This window comes from Bactrocera tryoni, chromosome 5 (genome assembly GCF_016617805.1).
Source record: "Bactrocera tryoni isolate S06 chromosome 5, CSIRO_BtryS06_freeze2, whole genome shotgun sequence".
Taxonomy (NCBI): Eukaryota; Metazoa; Arthropoda; class Insecta; order Diptera; family Tephritidae; genus Bactrocera; species Bactrocera tryoni.
In genome coordinates this window covers 35,560,025-35,581,839 of record NC_052503.1, presented here as the reverse complement: position 1 = coordinate 35,581,839, position 21,815 = coordinate 35,560,025, and the positions used below count along the sequence as shown (strand labels likewise).

General features: G+C 35.5%; 1 protein-coding gene across 1 annotated transcript in view; it reads right to left on the bottom strand.

Moving 5' to 3' along the window:
* LOC120777958 (ecdysone-induced protein 74EF-like) overlaps window positions 1–8,803 on the bottom strand; it is a 31,060-nt gene extending 22,257 nt beyond the window's left edge. The window contains exon 1 of the mRNA XM_040109576.1: window positions 7,542–8,803. Coding sequence (XP_039965510.1) covers window positions 7,542–8,700 — 1,159 coding nt within the window. The 5' untranslated portion in view covers window positions 8,701–8,803. The remainder of the gene's footprint in view (window positions 1–7,541) is intronic.
* Between the last annotated feature and the right edge of the window lie 13,012 nt (window positions 8,804–21,815).

Sequence of the window (21,815 nt, the reverse complement as noted above, 5' to 3'; positions counted from 1 at the left end):
ACAAATAAAAAAATATAATGTTTATCCCAAATACCGGATTGAATAAGAATAAAAAGAATAAATTTTAAATAAATTGCGTACTTGAACCATCTTTTGAAAAATATTGCTTAATTTTAATAAAATATCAACATAGTTTAGCTCTTTTTTTCTAACTTATATATCTTTCTTTTTTATTCCATTGTATACCAGAATTTAGTGATTAAAAAAAATTTCCTCAATTTATAAACGTTTATAAAATGTTTGAGATTAAAAATTAGATTTTTTTAGAAATTTGGAATTTTTAGAATTAGAAATTGAAAATTTAATTTTTAATCCTAATTTCTTAAATTAAAAGTTGAAAACTTAATTTTAAAATTTGAAAATTTAGTTTTTTAATTTGAAAATTGTTTGAGATTAAAAATTAGATTTTTATTAGAAATTTAGAATTTTAAGAATTAGAAAATGAAAATTTAATTTTTAATCCCAACATCTTGAATTAAAAGTTACAAATTTAATTTTTAAATTTGAAATTTTTGATTTTTAATTTGAAAATTTAATTTTTAATACCAAAATCTGAATTAAAAATTTAGAAAATGCTTTTTAACTTGATAATTGGATTTATTATTTTTCAGAATAAAAGCAGGAACGAAAATTCTAGTAAATATTATTTTTTAAATTTTTAAAAAATGTTTGAAAAAACTATTTTTCTTTATGTTTCAGATTAAAAGCAGGTAGGAAAATTTGAGTAAAAATTACTTTTTCAATTTTTAAAAAATTTTAGAATTATTTTTTAAATTTTTATTAAAAGCTGATTAAAAGCAGGAACGAAAATTCAAATAAATAATTTTTTTTCAAAAATTTTATAATTCAAAAATAATTATTTTAATTTTGAAAAAATAATTATTTTAATTTTGAAAAAATAATTTTTAATTTTTTCATGAAAAAGTCTAATTCAAATTCAAAAATGTTAAATTAAAAATTCTCAAAGCCGTATGTATGTACTACATATGTACGTATGTACTTCCTAATTGCAAACAAGTTTTAATACATTTGAATATTTGATAACATCGCTTAAATGCGCCATAAATGCAGAACCTGGTAAACAAAAAGGGGTTTTGTACAAAATTTACCAAACAGGCGAGATTTATGTATTTAAAAAAAATTTTATATAATATATACAAATATACATATATGTATGTATATGTATTTAATAATTAATTGTATATAAAAATTATATAAAAATATAAATAATATTAACTAATTACAACCGATTTTCTAATGTTTAGAAACAAAGTCATAAGGTTTCGCTAAGGGAAATTTAATTTCAGAAGTAATTTAGTGAGAAGTCATGATTTATTAAACAACGATTTTGGTCTTATATGTATGTATAGTGACATGAAAGTGGTAAGACTCTAAGATATTTACCAATTTGACGTAGCTAGTAACAAAGTCGGTCGCAGTCACAAAATTATTGCCGAACCCGATGACTAACTATACTGAGAAGTAAAGAATAACACTGAACTGTCAACTATTTAGTCTACAAGCACACTATTTCCCACTATCAAATAACTATATCAAACAACAAATAAATACATACATACATACATATATAAATACACACATCATACCACAGAAGTAAAAGTGTATATAAAACTCCCAACCTACCTCAAGAAAATTTTTGTTACGTTTGAACATTAGTCGGCTCGGCTTCTAAGTTGGCAGCGAGCTTTCTGTCTGACTAGCCGACTTTGCTATACTCTAGTGAAAATACTACTCAGTACTTTTCACCAACCATCGCCGCATTGTGAGCACCAGCAGTGCGGCACAGACAGTGACTACAACAAAATGCCGAAGTCGCGTCAGGAAGGCAGCGAGCCCACTCTAACCCAAAGTACCAATCGACAAACTACCAGCTGGCACATAAACTCATTTATATAGTGCATGTATGTATGTATGTGTGTGCAAAAAAGTGTGTTTGTCGCTGTTGCAATTGCTATTGTTGCGCTTGTAAAGTGTTTGTTGTTGACTGCTTGTAGGCCTTTTTCACTTTCTCACTTTGTGGGCGCACAAACACACACCAAACGATTACCCTGCAAAGTCTGCTGCCATTTGCTTTTGTTTTTCTCTTATTCTTTCGCGAACTTCATAAGCACACACACACACACATATAGAGCCACTTGTATGCGCAATCGCTGGGCCGCAGACTGATGGGCCGACTGGCTGGCAGGCTTTCAGAGAGTCTGTTGGCTGGTTGTCTTCTTAGCCCGCTTTTTGATTTGTTATATGGATCAAGTCCACCATTTATAGCAGCGCTGTCGCTGCCGACGTCGGTGGCGTCGTAAACTGAAATGTGCTATTTGTTGTTGCGTCTGTATAACTTTGTGTTGTTAGTGACGTTTTACATATTCTGCAGATTATGGTAAATACTACGTATATAGGTTGTGTATGTGTGTGTGTGGGTCATTCGTGCATTAGTTGATACTTTCCGTGTGCGCATTTCCTTTCAATTTCAGCGTAACTTTATTTTGTATATACACATACATACATACAAACATATACATATGTGTTTACACACACAACGAACGCAGTTTTCTGCCTATAATATGCCCTGGCAAGTGGGACACAAACTTTTACTGCCTTCGTTTTGGCCAGAATGGAATACACACACGTGACCGAGAGCATATCTCTCAATTTAAACTTCGGAAGGAAAATGCCGATGGCAATAATCACACGAGATTACATACATATGTATGTATATGTATATGGATTAGGATAGCGCAATTTTTAATCCCTGAACAGAGTATATTAAGTTTAAAACGAAGTTTTTAACGCCCAAAAGGAGACGACGGAGACCTTATAAAATGAGTGCATGCATATGGCATATGATATGAGATATCGATCTGAAATTTCGCACATATCCTTTCCTCTTGAGGAAGCTGCCCATTGCTACCGATAACGGACCAGTATAGCATATTGATGTTATCTGAAATGATCGATCGGATCAAGTTCTTGTAGGGAAAACTTTTTTGTTTGAAGAGATATGCTAACGAAATTTGGCATGCATTATTATCTAAAACAACGATATAAACTCCGAAGAAATGGTTTAGAATGGACTACTAACATAGCATGTAGCTGTCATACAAATCCTACGATCCAAGTCAAGTCCTTGTATGGAAAACTTCTTTGTTTGAAGAGATATGGTAAGGAAATTTGACATGGATCATTTCCTAAGACAACGCTACTTTCATTGGACAAATTTTTCAGATTTTACCACCATAGCGTGTAGCTGCCATATAAACTGACCGAACAAAATCAAGTCTTGTTGCGAAAAGCTTTTTTATTCGTTGTGATATCTTCATAAAACTTGGTGTGGATTATTGTCTAAGGCAACGGTACAACTTCTGAAAAAATTGTTCATATCGGCCTATGGCATATAGCTGTCATACAAAATAACTGAACTTGCTTTTAGGTCTTGACAAGATATGTACACGATATTTGATACAGAGTAATTCTGAGGGCAACGGAAACGTTCCAACTATTTTGAACTATGTTATTAATAGAAGATCTCATTTCTTATTCTTGATCTGATTTCTTATTCCTGAATCAACAGAAATTCATCACAAGTCTAAAGTCGATCTTTAGATATATTTTTTCAGATATGTTAAATAGAATAAGCTCGACAAAGTATGACTTCTGTCCGCTGATAACTTCCTCCACGCCCACTCATAAAGAACCATTATCAGACTTTATAAAAGTGCGGTCGTAGTTTTCACTGAAAAGTGCCAAAAAGTTATGGAATATAACCAAACGTATTTCATATAACTTATATACATATGTATGTATACATATATAGTCTGTTTTCTTGATGGCTTCTGCAGCGGCTAACCCACTGCCCAACCTTCTGACACTAGCATAAACATGACTTAAATGCAAACATACATACATACATATGTACATATGTGTGTCTGTATATGCCCAAGAAGACTGGCAACATTTTGTTTACTACCTAAAATAATCGATAAAATTGTTGAGGTGGGTTAGGAAACTGTTACGCGTATGAAACGAGTCAACACATACCAACTAATTTATGTATGTATGTATGCTCATAAGCTTCGCACACGTTTGCATGTATGTATATACATATTTATATATAGAAATATATGTACATATATATGTATGAATAACGGCCACGCTGCCATGGAGCAAGAGAGGCGCGCGCTGCTTTCGTTTAATGCGGCTCAGTTGCGAATGCCACCAAAAGTAAAACTGAACAGACATCTACATACATACTTAAATGTTCGTATGCATACATACGTAAGTTACAGTCACAAACACACACACATGCCTGACTAAATATTATCTACATGCAAAAGTGTGAGTACGTGTGTGTCTATTAAAAATGCGGCGGCAAGTCTTAGTTTCACAGCGGAAATTACGATATTTCAAACTACAATTTTGTCTGTTAATTTTTTTTACTTTGTTTTATATTATATGCTTTTTCCTACAGTTCGTCGTTTTATTTTACACAAAAAGTACGAAATTGTTGCTGCTTAGTTGGTCGGCTAACTGGCTGATAGTCTGGATGTCGGTCTGCCCCTATATTTCGCTGTTGGGTACACGGTGATTCGTCGGTCGGTGGTTGGCAAATTCAGTGGTTTCGTCATATTTTCCTGCTTAGCTGGAAAATTTTCGATTCACTTATTTATTTATTTTCCCATTCATGCTTAAGTCACGGTGTCGAATGCATACAATGTTGGAAGTGCAGAAAAACTTTAAATTTAGCAACTATTGTGCGATATACCTACGTTTGTACGTTCATATGAACATGAGTATTTCGAAATCTTGAAAGCTTTAAAAATGTAGTCAGTTGTGTTAGGTATAGTACCATATCGAAATTAAAGAGGAAATTAATAGAGGAAAATGAGGGTTTTATAAGGTGGGAGAGTGACTTGGTCTTTCAATAGGAAGTGGAGATCACACGCGTTGATATCGATATAGCGCATGTGATGACACCAATAGCTGCACAAGCCTTTAACAACAACAACTAAAACTAGAACAGTGTTGCAAGTAATGCATTAAAAAAATAATTTAATTAACATTAAAAAAATATTTTGTTATTTTGGAATCCCAAATAGAGGAAATTAAATTGTTTTTATAATTTGTAAACATTTAAAATTTAATCTTAAATACCGGATAAAACAATTAAAAATAAAAAAAATTTAATTCCAAGCATATATGTACATATGTAATTAAGAATTAAATAGAAACGATTTTTTTTGGAATTACATTTTTTCTCGGGTTTTCATACTTCATTTTGAACTAGAGCTTCCACAGAGCCATCATATTCAATACTCTGGGACACTTACACATCCAAACGATTTATATTTTATACATTTTTAATTCCGATTTTGAGATTAAAAAACGTTTAAATTTTATTAAATTATTATTTATTACCATAAAAAATTATAATTTTCAATTTTTAATTCAAGAAAATTTAAATTTCTTATTTTTTTGTTTAAAATGTATTGAAATTAAAAAGAAATTAAAAATTATTATAATTATATGTATTAAAATTTAAAAGAAAACACAAGATACAAATTGAAAATTTAATTATAAAAATTCCAAAAAATTTAAATTTAAATTTCCTATTTTTTAATTAAATTAAAATTGAAATCAAATATTTTTATTTTTTTAATTAGATTAATGTCAAATTTTAATTTCTAATTCAAGAAAAACCAAGAAAATTTAATTTTATAATTAAACTTTAATTAAATTAAAATTATTTCAGTTTCATAAAATCTTAAAAAATAAAAATTAAATTTTCTTGGATTAATTTCTTTAATTAAATTAAAATTTAAATCAAATGAAAAAAAATTAAAAGTAAATTTGATTAAATCATATTTTTATTTCAAGAAAATCCAAGAAAAGTTAAATTTAAAATTGTTTTAAATTAAATGAAATCAAAATTAAAATTTTTTAATTAAACTAAAATTAAATTTTAATTTTTAATTCAAGAAAATCCAAAAAAAAACAAATTTAAATTTATTAAAAACAAATCATTTTTTATAATTTTTAACTAAATTAAATTTAAAATCACTTTAAAAGTATGTAAGTTTAACTCAATTTAAATTTTAATTTTTAAAGTAATTTTTAGTTGCAGAAAATGCCAGAAAATTTAAGTTTAAATTTTTATTTTTTGTAATTAAATTAATTAACATATTAATACAAATTTTTTAATAAAATTAAAACAAAATTTGAATTAGATTTTAATTTTTAATTCAATAAAATGCAAGAAAATTTTAATTTAAATTGTTTTAATTAAATTAAAGCTTGAGTCATATGAAATAAATTAAAAGAAAATGTGATAAAATTATATTTAAAATTAAAAAAAAACCCAAGAGAATTAAAATTTTATTTTTTAAGTTTTTTTAGTTAAGTTAAACATTTAAAATTATAAATTAGAATAAAAATTAAAAATTAATTAAACTGAAATTCAATTAAATCAAATAAAAAAAATAAAATTGAATTTTTTTGATTTTCTTGAATAAAAAATTGAATTGTAATTTTTTCAAATTTTTTTAATTAAATAAAAACTAATTAAAAAATTACAATTTAATTATTCTGAAAAATTGTAAATCAAATTTAAAATCCAAAATCCAAAAAAAATTTTGAATCAAAAAATTAGTAATACTGACGAGAAGTTTTTTTAATTAAATTAAAGTCAAAAAAATTAAAAATCTTGAATTAAAAAACTAATTTTAATTTTATAAATTAAAATCAGATTAAAAATTAAAATTTAATTTTTCTAAACTATTGCAAATTAAATTGAAATTCTAAAATTTTAGAATTAAAAAATAGAATAAACAACAACAGTTCAGAATAATATAATATCGTAATCAAAAATAAATATTTTTTAAAAATTTATAATTTGGAAGTGTGTTCGATATAATTGAGTAATTCGAGTCAATTAAACTGGCGTTTAATTAACAAAGTTTCACGTCAGGCAATTTACACTTCTAGTGTGTAAGGCTATTGAAAAATAGATTTTAGTACTTGCTATTACTACTACGAAAGGGTTTGCTTTACGTTTCACAACAAAAATGTATACTTTGATATATTTAAAGCCCTAGACCATATTTGTGTTAAACTACCACCCTTAGTACATAATTACAAGGCAAGTTTTCCAACGACTTCATATTAAAGATTTCGAAGGTCACCTCATCAGCTGTTTTAAACGATTCTTCTCTCTTCTGGTCAATAGTCAAGATGCTTTTCTTTGTGCATTTAACACATATACCATAAAAGGGCGCGTTTTATATTTTACATGGGCTTATTGAAATTAGAAAGGGGCCGTTTGTAACCATTAAAACCTATTCTATTATCAATCATGAGTGGTATTTTGTTAATACGGGCATTTTGGTATTTCATTATAGGGTTGTGAATATATGTATGTATGGTTTCCAAGCTTAATATTATATTCCTACCCATACATACATACATATAACTCGAATTTATATAAAAGTCCTTAAACCAATATTTGAAGGGCACTTTTTCGCACTTACAGTATCGCTTCATTAAATTCTTCTTGTAAGCTGATCTTTGTTCGGCTTTAAGTTGAGCATGCTCGCCTTCCGTTACACCAGAACCCGAATCTTCCGATTCCGTTTCCGAGTACGTACGATCGCGATTGCGTAGCGTCGTTGCGTTCACCGAAAGATCCAATGGACAATCAGTATCATCCTCTTCCTCCTCCTCACTATAATTATCCATGGAGGCTATGCCATCCTCTTCCGCCACGATGTTCTCATCGTCATCTTCCTCCTGCATCGCATCTATTGCTTTTAAGCTTTTTCTACATTCCGGCGTATCACAAGCACGCGTTGCCAAAGCTTCCTCATCACTTTGACACTTGCTTGTGATTACCGTACGACGCACCTGCTGCCCCAACTCACCGAAAGTCTCACGCTCCTTTGCCGCTGGCGAACTATTATGACGGTTATGCTCGTATGCGGCTGACGTGCCCCCCGCATTTGTGTTGTTGGAATATTTATGTTGGCGCAAATGATTGTAAAGTACCGTAAATTTCTCGGGACAACTAAATAGCCGCCTATTGGTTTCGGTAGTAGATTCGACGTTGCCAACTAATGGCGGCGAAGCCTGCGGACTGGATGCAGTGGAAACGTTGCTATCGTTGTTCTCATTGGTGGCAGGTGATGTTGATTCGGGCAGCGGACTTTCTTCCCTCATTTGCGTTGTTGCTGTTGTGGACTTATGTGATTCTATGGCACGTATTAATATTTGGTCCCCGCTGCTGCTGTTGCTGGGCGAGCGCCAAGTTTGCTCATTGCGTACAAAACTACCGACCTCCTTGTCCTGTTTCGATGCAGGTGGAATGCAGCAGTTTAATAATTTCTCATCATTCGAGCTGCTTCTTGTACTACCGGTTAAGTTTGTGTTGGCGGTGTTGGTGGGCGATGCCAATGGGGAAACACTCTGTTGCGACAGCGCCACCGGTGAGGGTGAACGTGTCGGTGAAGACAATGCATTCGACGACGCTAGCGATGCTGACGATGACAGCGACGACACTGAGGAGGATACTGTGTGTGAGGATGGTGGTGGTGATGTTGGTATGGGCGATGAGGAACCAGCCGAGGATAATGCTGCCTGGCTGACGAGCGTGTGCGCTGCGTTGGCTGTGACCAGATGTTGCACCATAATCATTATGAAACTTGTATTCACACAGCGCCTCACTAGCAGCTTATTTCGTTAACAATTCTTTATTTTCTTACTACAATTTCGGTTTCTAATGGTTAGCGGTTTGCTTGTTTTTGTTTTCTGGTTTTCTAAACAATTTTTCCATTGAATGCAAGTAGTTCGTTGTGGTGTTGTTGCTTCCGCAGACAAAGCTCACGCTTAAGCACCGTTCGGAAGTTATGTTGCTGCCTGCTAACTAATATATTTTTGTTGGGGGAAAACACTGCACCCTGGCGTATATATTTTTGAGTTGTGCTTTTTTTACTTTTGACGTTAAGGGTTCTTTAAATATTTAGCAGCGCACACTTAACGTTAACAGTTTCGAATTGTTCTTTTATTTTTTTGTTTGTGTTTTTTTAAGCATAATTTAAGACAATTTAACATCATCACATGTTCGGTTATGAATTCTCATTGAATTATGTTACTTTAAAATTTGTGTTGCACTTGTGTGTGTCACTGTTGTTACTGCTTCTGCAAATTTTTGTACCTGAGCGTTGTCAACATTTACAATTTTTGAGGTATTTTGTTAGTTTTGTACATTTGGATAGGACGTATGATGCTGCAAAATTATGCTTGTTTACGTTTTAGAATCTTTAAGCAACGCCAAATTTCATTTTCGAGGTTAAATTATAGATACACGTCAATTTAGCATTTGTTTTTTTGTGGAATTGTCACATTTTAAAGCATATTATATGTACATATGTACAAAAATGTATGTAAAAATTAAGGTAAAAATTGTTGCATTCTTGCTCGATCGCTAATCCAATTTGCTTGCTTTTGCACGGCATGCATGTCTCGTTTGTTGCTGTTAATTACACTCTAGTCTACTCCTTTTGTCCAGCTGGCGCCGTCTAATTGGCAAGGATGCACGCCACCAACTAGAGTACGCACACAATGATGGTAGCCGGAGTTCTTATGTGATATTGAATTAACGCGAGAACTGAGCTAGACACTTTATACTGAACTAAACGTTTCAGCTACACCTGAGTAACATGCTATAGGTCACTTTATTTCCGCGACAGTGCATCCGGGCATTCATAGAATCCGCAACAAACAAACGAGAAAGCACAGACACACGATTCTTTAATTTCAAACAAAACTCATTTTCATTTCACATATGCATACACAAATACAACTAGTTTTATAGACACATATAAGTATAGTACTCGTATATATATGTATGTATTTATTGTATATCGCAAATAGCGAATATTGCAAATAGTTCAGTTCAGTTTAGTTTGCTTGACTTGGTTTGTTGAGATACCAACCATACGCGTATTGCAATTTTTCTGTTATTATTATTATGTCGAACGCAAACGTCGGTTATCTCTTACGGTATCAGCGAAACTGAAATTGTAGTTTAAACTCTAAGTCGATTACAGTCGAAGTAACAAAACGCTGTAGCTAGCGAGCAGCAAGCAAGCAACTGCTACGATTCACCGACGACGACAACGACAACGACAACGAAAACAGCAACAGAAAAGCAGCAATGGCAACGGCAACGGCAACGGCAACGGCAACGACAACACACCAACAGCAACACACTTCGTGTATACACAGTGGCACATATAGACGCAGTCGCATTTCAGTTAACAACAACAGCAACAACGCACGTGTGTTGGGGATGATGACGACGACGACGCTGACGACGCCAACGACAGCGCCAGCAGCAACGACGAAGCTTTCCGATTTGCACGAGCATAAATATACATATATATGAATACACACACATACACATGCTTGAATAACTAAAATATAGAAACATACTTGTGCACATACCTACATTTATTGCTAACACGGTAAAGTCTAGACACACTCGTATTAGCGCGCTCCACCAGTCTCACAAGCAAGCATGCATTTTCGTAGCGCACAGCAAGCGTTGAGCGCCAGGCGAGAGCCATGCCGATAATTGTGCTTTTCATGTGTGGGTATGGGTGTTGCAAGCAAACCCCGATCAGAATGCCCAACAAACGGTGTAGATACGCTGAAGCAGCGCCATTCATACATACAGAGATAAATGTGGGTTTGCATATTTGTGGCGAGAGCGGTGTAAGTGTTTGAATGTTGGAGAATTTGATGAGTAAATGGGGAGCACCGTAAACAAATTCGCAAACAGTGGACATAGTCGCTGTAAAATGTGAAATTTATAAAACTTGCCAAAAATTATTAACAAACTAGCGGATTAACATTTGTGAACGCAATCGGGTGAAGAGGAACCCATATCCATATGTCTTTCGAATGGAATATACGAATCGTATACTTCATAAAATTATATAAAAGCATTGAATCAGTTTACAATATGAACTGATTAATTTTTGATAAGGATGAATACTGGCACTCGATAGAAGAGACTGTAGGAACATGATGGGAATACTAACTGATCACTATGATGTCTAGAGCAGGGCACCAAGGAAAAAATGGAGCATCTCTTGCGCACTTGCCTTACATTGCCAAGACTACGCTGTAAGCAGCTGGGGTCCCCACGGTATGATACACTGGAGGAGGTATCGATAGTGACGCCGCAGTGTCTGTTAAAATTCGAGACAGGCAAAGGCATTCTAAAGGATGACAGTTTCTCTTGTACCCAGCAACTAAATTCAAACTGGTGAAAGAATTTTTCAAATCCATCAAGTAGTTTCGGGGTCTATTGAAATCAAATAATCAAATGATACCTCTTTATAATATTAATGTGGGTAAAAATCGTTTTTCTAGTCAACGCGTTATTCCCACTCTCAGTCTCGTTACCGGCAAAATGTCCAGTGTTACTCAATGAAAATCTTCCTTTGTGTTTCCAAAGCAATTAGCATGTTCTCAGAAACGATGTAGCCAAATTATAAATATATTTAAGTATATAAATTATAATTATAAATAAATTTTGCAAAATATGCTGATAAACTTTAAGATTCTAAGAGCAAATACATAAGCGTATCAAAATAGACTATATCCGGTCAACTGAATAAATTTTCTGATAATTTAGAAAATTATAGTGAGAACCAGAGTTACATAACGGTACCATTAGGAACTACAAAATACAAAATCCATCTAGATGATCCAAGTCGTTTGACCCACATAGTTTATGTACATACACCTGCCGTTAGATGTCTCAATGAGGTGGAAAAACATGGTCAAAATCGACCATGGAATAAAGGTGTTAAGGTTGATGAGAACGTCAGATTATGACAGATTATTGTAAGTTCTTAAAACCAGATTATTAACTGGAAAGCAAAAACTTATAATAAGGTATTATATGTAATAAGTTTTATCATATTTTTTCAACATTTGTTTCTATTTTTACTTCAACGATGCATCCTCACCTTTAAAAACATAAGCTTCACGATTCTTATATCAAAATTATCTGATAAATGAATTTATAATAAAACTGTGCATTTAGTTTACTGCTTCTATTAATTGAACCACTGTTCAACAATGACAGCTGATATTGAGAATTTTAGAGAGAGTGAGTCAGAGAGAGAGAGAGAAAAGTCATAATTTCTTGTGAGAGAGAACTCACATAATGAAAAAAATGGGGGGAGGGGGATCATACACATACACAATGTACAGAGAAGTACACATATGAGAGGAGGAAACCGCGAATTGGAGCTACGAAGAGCACAGGGGGCAATACATCCGCTAAACATCAGAGTACAAGTGCAAATTTGTGTTGTACGCTGCGCTCTTGCCGTTCGTCGTTGTTGCCTGCTGTTCCTTGTTTTTTATTGGTTTCAAAGCTTGAAATTTATTTGAATGCATGCCATATCTGTCACCGTCAGACGTCGACGACGACGACGTTAGCCACACACATGCGCACACAAACGTCAAGCCAAATACTCACATATATATACATATGTATATTTAGAAAAACCGACAACATAAACGAAGTCGCAAGCGCACAACGCAAGGCGGCAGTGGCACTAAAGCGACCCAGACCCACTGCGCTGAAGCCACTTTAAGTGACTTGTGTATGCATATACATATCTATATGTATTTATACATAGTACATCCATATGCACCTCAGTGTTTGGTATTTTATATTTAAATGATTTTGCATTTGTGTGTAAACAAATGCGAATAAATATGCATGTACTTGTGGACTAACATTCACACATGTATGTATGTACTTACATACATATATGTATGTAAAAAGAACTTTTGTGTATTTGTTGGTTCATTACTGCTGCCACTTCATCCGATTACATGCTAGATGGGTGTGTGAAGCGCACGCCACTCGAAAGGGTGGACAGCGGAGGTGCACATGCACTTTGGGCACAGGTTCAGCGGAACATGCAACAACCGGCTACATTTCAAGTAGAGGCGGAAGTTTGGTTTATGCACTCGGAAATATTGCGCCGATTCCACACCCAAAGGAAAACTATAGGAAATACTGCGTGCGTTGCGCTGCGAAAAGGATTGGAGTTGGGAGCAAATCGTTTGCATAAAATATAATTTACCTAAGGGTAACTGCAACTGTATATATAATTGGACTTACTTAGTTGTAAAAATGGGCATTAAGATGGGATCCGTTGCTGGAAGATTCTTGAAGATGACAATCTGGACCGGCACCAAGCCTTGATTACTAGAATACCCTTCACAAATAAAGAAGTTTCCAAACATGGTATAGTCGTTCGATCTGAACAATTTCTTCGGAGATTACAGCGTTAACTTGGTGGCGACACACGCCCGCAATATAGGGCTGACACATCGAGAAGACTGCAGGAAATGGCTAGAGCAGGGTACCAGCGAAACAATGGAGCATCTCTTGTGCACTTGTTCCGCATTGGCAACACTACGCGTAAGCATCTGGGGTCCCCACAGTATGAAACACTGGAGGAGGTATCGATAGTGAGGCGGCAGAGTATGTTAAAATGCGCGTCAAGCCCATGCATTCTACTTCTCTTGGACTCAACAAGTGAACTCCTTCTCGTATCGCAAAGAACCAAACTGGTCTAAGCCTATTAACCTAATATAACAGAGCTGTATATAATAGGGCCTCCAATGTTTCCATCTGGTGTTTACAAACTTCGTGGCAAACTTAATATACAGGGTAACTGAAAATAATAAAAGATTGCTAAGGTCATTGTGTCGCCTAATAGCTCCTGAAATTAGTAATTTAGGGCTGCAGTTGGTTCACCTGGTATTTCTTCTCAATGCTAGACTTCTTGTTCCCATTTTGGTTGCTCGCTAGTCTCTGCCTTACAGACGAAGCCCTAATAGGGTCGCTAGGAGGGCACAGTGGCAAAGCTATCCCGTGACATATCTACCTACTTAAATCTTCCAATAATGTAAAACAACAACAATTTTAAGGCGCCGGACTTACACTACGTACTGGCCTTTCTCTTGATATTTGCATTTACAGAGTACCCCTTTCATTACATACATATGTATGTATGTATGTATGTACTTTGATCAATTTATGTGTGTGAGGATGATGATGTTATTGCTGTAATTACCAGTTTTGCAGTGCTATACCATCTACACTGGCAAGTGCGGCTGGGGGCTACCAACATATGTATGTATGTATGTATGTATGTACGTATGTAAGTGTGTCTTTACGTCTAAGCTCCGCAGTCTCTGCTGTTGCTGCATCATTGCGCCAGCGCAGACCGACGACGCAGACGACAGAAACATTGCGAAAATTTTCACTTTCCGTTAACGAGTGACTAGCGCCCGAGTAGAGATTAGTTCGCCTTTCAAACACGCAATGTTCTCTCTTCCTTACCCTCACTTTCGTTGCGGCCTCATCCACAAACGTGCCTGCAGTTGGTTGCAAATATACATGTATTTACAGCCAAATGTATGTATACTTTTTCATTTGTGACTTGCTTGGCCTGAGCGCTTCCAATGTGAATTGGGTGTTCTCTCCTCACTGGTGGGGCGATAAGGATATTTTCCGCTCGCCAATGCATTGATAAATATTATAGCAAATAATGCAATACATACATATGTACAAACATATATACAAATATATATAATGGCAAGCAAAGGAAAGGGAAATGGCGATTGACTAGTTCAACTTCCTTTGTTGTAGTCGTGTAAACGCCGAAATGCGAAATATAGTAAAAGCATAAAATAAAATGCAAAGAAAGTTGAACAGAACTAGGGTGACAGACAGATGACCATCAACGAACCAGCGACCCCGATAAATGGTATTGTTTGGAAGCAAAAATATATAAAAAGTGGAGTAAGGGGAATTAAGTTAATTTCGAGCCCAAAAGTATTTTAATTGAGCTTTATACGCCTTTAAAATAGTGATCAATTCATATAACCGTTGAGCCGTTTGAACCTGAAGACCCTTTTCAAAACTATAACAATTACAAGAAAAGACATTAAGTACGGTTTCACCGAAGTTAAAACACCCTCTAAAAACAAAGATGTTTCCATATAAGCACAAGAAGAAACATTGATTATTCAGTGTGTATATGCTGTATTGGTCCGATCTAAAACATCTCTTCGAATATTATGGCGTTGTCATGCACAATAATATGTCCCAAATTTCGTGAAGGTTTCTCGGCGAATAAACAAGTTTTTCATAAAAGATCTTAATTCTGTATGCTTCGCTTGTATGGCAGTTACATGCTATATTGGTCTGATCTGAAAAATTTCTTCGAAGATATGTATGTGTTGCCTTAGACAAAAAACCATGCCAAATTTCTTGAAGATATTTTGTGAAATAAAAAAGCTTCCATACAAGAACTTAATATTGAGCGAGTTTGTATGGCAGCTATATGCTATAGTAGTACGATATCGGCCTTTCCGACAAATGAGCAGCTTCTTGGGGAGTAAAGGTCGCGTGCAAAAATTCGGAGCGTTATCTCACAAACTAAGTTCCCGCATATACAGGCAGAGGACCCAACAGACTTAGTAGGTAAACCAACTAACTCTCACGTTTTCCTCTTTGGATTACAAACTTCGTAGAAAACTTAATATACATACATTATTCAGGTTATAAATATAGATCACATTATAGCTAGAGAAATATCCATATTCTTAGATCTATATATTCTTATTTGAATTTATTTTCAATATTTATAGGTTTGCTCACCGATTTTAAGCATCAAAGCCGCCTATAAACCGATTACGCCGACTTAACATTCAATTCCGTCATCCTAATCCCAGTGTGATACTGTTTCGTAGTACCTAACCATTTTTAAAATGCTTGAATGTATCATATTCGTAAGCTTGCACAGGGTTGTAGCTTTCGATTTTCATGTTTACATGCAAAGTTAGAATGGAAATATAAGTGCATACATACATACATTGCTGTGGTGTAGAATTGTTTGTGTAAACGTTAACAGACAGACAGCTCCTACTCATTCCCTGATTCCTTTCCGGTTGAACGTCTTAACTTAACTTTATTGGCTTGGCTGCGTTCGACTTTGTTCGTACGCATACGAACTCGTATTTACAAGTTTATAGTAATCACACTTTTACACACACCTACATATGTACATATGTATACAGTCGACGAATACGACAATTTTTTGACTCGTATTTTGGGTGTTTAGATTTGAGAAGCAATTATATAAGTGAGTCATGAACGAGACAAGATTCAGCAGTGAATGACCTGTTACGATATAACACACGCGTAGTTCTCTTTCTATCGTGTCGGCAAATATTTATATGTAAATATATTTAACGAAATATACTTGTCGACAGATGCAAAACAAAAAACAAAAAGAAAAAATAGAATGCAGCCAAAGTCATTAGAAAGAACTCAGTAAAGGTCAGACGATATTGACAACTGTACAATTTTTTGATATTCCCAACAATTTGCTGCTCGAAACTTTACTTTAGCAAACGATAGAGGGCTATTACCTTCATATGTATATGTATGGAACATTTTAGAAGAAGTATGGAAGTAATTGAGAATCCCCGAATGTAATCACAAATGTTTCTTAAATGAAAGTATTGCTTGTTAGGTTTACATTTTATTGCCGATTCCACACACTACTGTCGTTTGAATACTTTAAGGGGTTACATTGGTTTACGGGTTTCAAAAAATCTAATTTTTTATTGTCTTATTTAATTTTAGAATACCATTGTAGAGGTTGTCTTTAATTTAATAATCAACTTCATAGTTTCGGATAAACAACCTTGAGAACGTGTGCGCTCGAGGCTAGCTAGACTGAGGGCGCCGTCTTTAAACGCGAATGAGAAAATTTTTTTTGAAAAAAGGCTGTTTTTTACCCGAGGAAGCCCATGTAACCCCTTAAAATTTGAAGAGCGAAATGAGTTTAGTGAAAACATTCAGATTTTTTCTTTCAAAACAACAGCGAATGGCGTGTTCTGAGCGTCCGGAGTTACCATGAGTTTCGCCCTTTCTCTTGGCCAATAATACATGGTTAATTTCTGAAAGATATCAGAACAAATAAAACAGATTTTCATACAAAATTTGATGTTGGTCGTTCAGTTTATATGACAGGTATATGCCATAATAGTCCGATCTAGAAAAATTCTTCAGATATAGTAACGTAGCCTTTGGTAATAATCCATAGCAAATTTCGCGAAGATATCTCTGCAATTACAAAAGTTTCCCACAAAAGAACTTGATTTGGATCGTTCAATTTGTACGACTGATATATGGTATAGTGATACGATTTGTAAAATTTCTTAAATGTTTGTAGTGTTGTCTAGGTCTATAATCTATGTCGAATATCGTGAAGATATCTCTTCAATTACAAAAGTTTTCCATACAAGAACTTGATCTTGATCGTTCGGTTTGTACGGTAGCTATACGATATAGTGAACCGATGTCGGCGGTTCCGATAAATGAAGAGGTTCCAGGGATGGAAAAGATTTGTGCAAAAGTTCAGAGTGATATCTTAAAAACTAAGCTACTAATTCGCGTATATACAGACCGATGGACAGATGGTCAAATCAACTCAGCTCGTCATGCTGATCATTTCTATGCACTTTATAGTATATACATACATATGTACTGTAGTGCCTCCAACGTTTCTTTCTGGTTGGCAAACTTAATATACCCAGTTCAGGGTATAAAAAACCTAAACCAAGATATTGTATTATTTTGTTTATCAGCAAAGGTTAATTTTTTGATGATTTTGCAGCTTTTCAACAAGACAATGCCAATGTAACTTCACTTCACTATTCGCATATGCATTTACCAATGACATTGCCACTTGCAATTTGTGGAGCTTGGTAATTCGCAACCGTGTTTACCACAACAAACGCAAACAGTTGACCGCCATCCGGCACCGACACGAAATAAAAACAAAAGCAAAATTTGCTTGTGTAAACTGAAAGATAAACTGTAAAAAATACCCAACTATTTCCAAAATCGCTTCACCTCACTATTCCAACTCAACTGGTACGTACATTTGTACATTGCGAACCTACTCGAATATTGTGGATGTACGAGTATTTGTGCGAACTGTTTACTACCGTCTGCGTAGAAGACCTTTGAAATATGATTGTAAGCTGAAAGAAACCACAGCGAAATTGGAGAAAGCAAAACAAAACCATCAAAAAAAATGCAACAATCAACATTAATTTTATGTAAACTTATATAATTATGAACAAGGACATGTCCGAAGGTATTTCAATAGATGTAGCTAAGTATAAGTCTGCAGAAGTCTAACCAATCAAGCCAACTTTGGACCATAGTAACGTTTCAGATCAACGTAATTTAAGTGCACAGCAGTGGCGTAGCTACAGCTTCGGGCGCCCGGGGCCAAGGATGTTCTGCCGCCCCCCTTTATGAGGTAGTTCGAACAAAAGTGAATTTTTACAAAATACCTCCGATATTAATTATATAAAATTTAGGAACGCCACGCAAATTCTGAAGTTCCAAAATTCTCACAATACGGTTTTTGAGGAAATTGATAGTAAATTTACAAGACATCTTATTAAAAGCCATAGAAAAAACTCATTTTTGCCCTATAACTTGTACACTTTTGACACAATTTGCAGGAATTTTTGCCCGAATTGGAGTTTTTAAATACCATTTTGCCGCCCCCAAGAAGTTCCGCCCGGGGCGACGGCCCCCTTCGGCCCCCCTAGCTACGCCACTGGTGCACAGTTTCATGGATTTGCGTAAAAAATCCAGAAATCTGCGCTTTCGGATATTCAGAAATTATGGTATAGACGGAGGTATTAAGAAATTTTCCACAAGAGCCGAGTACAGGTAAGCAGAATGAATTTATTTTTAATATGTCTAGCACAAACGACTTGACAGTATTTCTCAAAATTATTGGTGAATGCTTTCTGCCACCACAACAATGACTTGCCTGAGATATGTATTGAAGTAATTAAGTGGGTCGCGGTGATTAATTTTTTTGTCGAACTTATAAAATGATGAAACTTAGATAGATGCTCAGCACAAGCTTTCTCTCTCACTCTCATGCACTGGTGCCACACAGTAGGACCAATTCTGCTAGCTCCGTTTCTACGAGAGTCGGGTCTACTTAAGCGGAACGGCCACAGATTTTTATCCGGCTAAGGACTGTCAAGTAAAGAGACATACGGAAACCTACTAACTGGAAGCCCATGGAAAGCGTGCAGTGGCGCGCTGCGCTGTGCATAATGGGAGCTCTACGAACCATCCGAACGGCGGTTCTTCAATTAGTATTAAACCTGCCATCTAAACACTATATGTGTTCAATTAGGGTGTTGCTCACTGGGTAGTGGAGGTTTAGCAGGCACTACTACATATATGCTCCTTTTTTCGATTGGAAAGGAAGATTCAAAGTAAACTTTTTTATTTTAAGCTGACGGATCCCTGCTGCGTATTTCAAGCAGAGAGTTTTGCCATTAGGAAAGCCGCGTAACTAGCCTCCAATCTTTCAGCAGGCAACTCCAGAGAAAAGTGTGAATAGAAACCGCGACTTTAATTCTACTCTGGACGCGTTTCCCAAGAGTGATGGTCCGAAAACGACGTCTTTACTGCCACTGGATAAGAGCATAATATTATTTAATGATTAATGGGAATGCAAAACTTTAAAATTCAAGCGCAAGGCGGTAGCAGCGGTAGAGGGGAGTGTAGGAATATGATTGGAATTCTCACTGGTCACTTTCTGTTGGCAAACCACGGCTGCATAGTGGGACTAACATATCGAGAAGACTGCAGGAAATGTCAGCAGCAAGGCACTAGGGAAACAATGGAACGCTTCAAGCATTAGGTGGCCCCACTGTTTCACACATCGGAAGAGGTATCTTTACCTCTGAAATTTGCTTCAAACGAGTCCTGGCATCCTGAAAGGTGCTTACTTTCAATGAACTACGTAACGACACTCCATCTGGCGACGTTAAGGACCAAACATTTTTTATGCGTGGCTCATTAGACTACCGGACTAACCTAACCTAATCTATGAAATGTCGGTGGTGCTTTCTGTATGGACTTTTTTACAATGCCCTTCCTTGATGCTTGTATCACTTGTACGTACTGTCAAGTGAAGTGAGGAAAATCAAAATGCTGAAATCACTAAAGTCTCTTGGGTTTCGTCAAAGGTAGTGAAAGAATGCCTTGTTAACTTAATAGATCTAAAATCCTATTTTACGATAAACCTGTAAGGGGTTCCAGGACATAGTGATATCTCTTGTAACTGCGAAGCAGATGAACTGACCACAACTGACGCTAAGATGCAATAAGACTCCTGAAACGTGGAAATTTATATGCCTCTGGCTACTTGCTGCTATTTAGTCTACAAACATGTTATAAATAAAGCTAAGTCTCTGTGAGATCAAGACACTGACTTGCTCAACCGGCAAGCCAGTATGGAAAAGAGTCGCAACTACGGGTCGAGGGTTTTTAGACGTTTCTACTTTCGTTGGTTCTATGAAAAAAACATGAACTCATCAGAAGCACAGGGTAGTCCGGAGAAGAGACAATAGAGTGAGGAGACTTTAGTTCCGTTGGAATCACAACGGACCCTTAATGTCCTCGATGCGTCGTTAGGCAGCCACTCTAACTACCTAATTTCATTCGAGCTAAACAAAGTTCAAACAAAAAATTTTTAGTTTTTACCCTGTCTTAGTTTTTTAAAACACAAATTCCATAAAAAATGCATTTTTATGCATTTTTGGAGTGAGAAATACGAGTTAGACTCTTTAATGGCCAAACTTGTTTCGGTTAGCGGCGGAGCTGCACAGGTCTGCTAGTTGTGAACTAAAGTTTCCCTCATGTTCGCAGTGGCATTTCTGTGTGCATCCGTGTGAGCCTGCCTCCAGCTGCATGTGCAAAGTCAATTCCAACACAAAACGAATACATTTATATCATATTTACATACACATATATGCGAGTACACAAGCATGTATATGTACATAATGACTAGTTATTTTTATAGGTTAACTGTGACTTCAATTGGTTACTGCACTTGCACTTTCTATTTACATTATGGACTAGAAAACTTTCGTTTTTCTCTGCTGCTGCAGCAGCAACACCAATAGCAACAGCAGTAGCAACATTTTCTTCGTTGTAACGTTGTGTTATTGCTATTGTTGTTGTTGCAGCTGTCGCCATTGGTGTTTTGCGATTCGAGTCCAATGCAACGAATATGAAAAAGGAAAGCAACAATGCCGCACAAGCAACGGCAACGACGGTAAGAGCACACACAATAAAAGTAAAATTGCATGAAAATTAGCTAAGATGATTGAAGCGACGAAAGAGGCGCTGAAGTGATAGCGATAGTGAATTTTTGCTTTTGCTGTGCTGTGTCGAACTGCCGAGCTGCTGTGTAACAACTTTTCATTGCTGATTGTCGACGTTATTATCATTGTTGTTTATGTTGATGTTGTTGTTATTATTGTTGTTGTTGGTAACAAGCTAACGTGGCATGATGGCATGATGGCATGAAAACTCACCGACTCATCGCCGCCCAGATATGGCAATGACGCTGCTGCTGACTATGCCAACAGAGTGGCGTGTGCACTAAGAGTGGTTGGGCGGGGGGGGGGAGGAGGGCGGCAGCATTGAAATTGTTACAACGTACAACAAAACTACAGCCAGACAGCAGAAATAACAACAACAACAGCACTAGCAATAGACAGTTAGCGCCAAAGTAGAATTGCAACCGGTTGCATCGCATCGCTTCATAATGAAAGTGAAGTGAATTTCGCGCACACGCTCG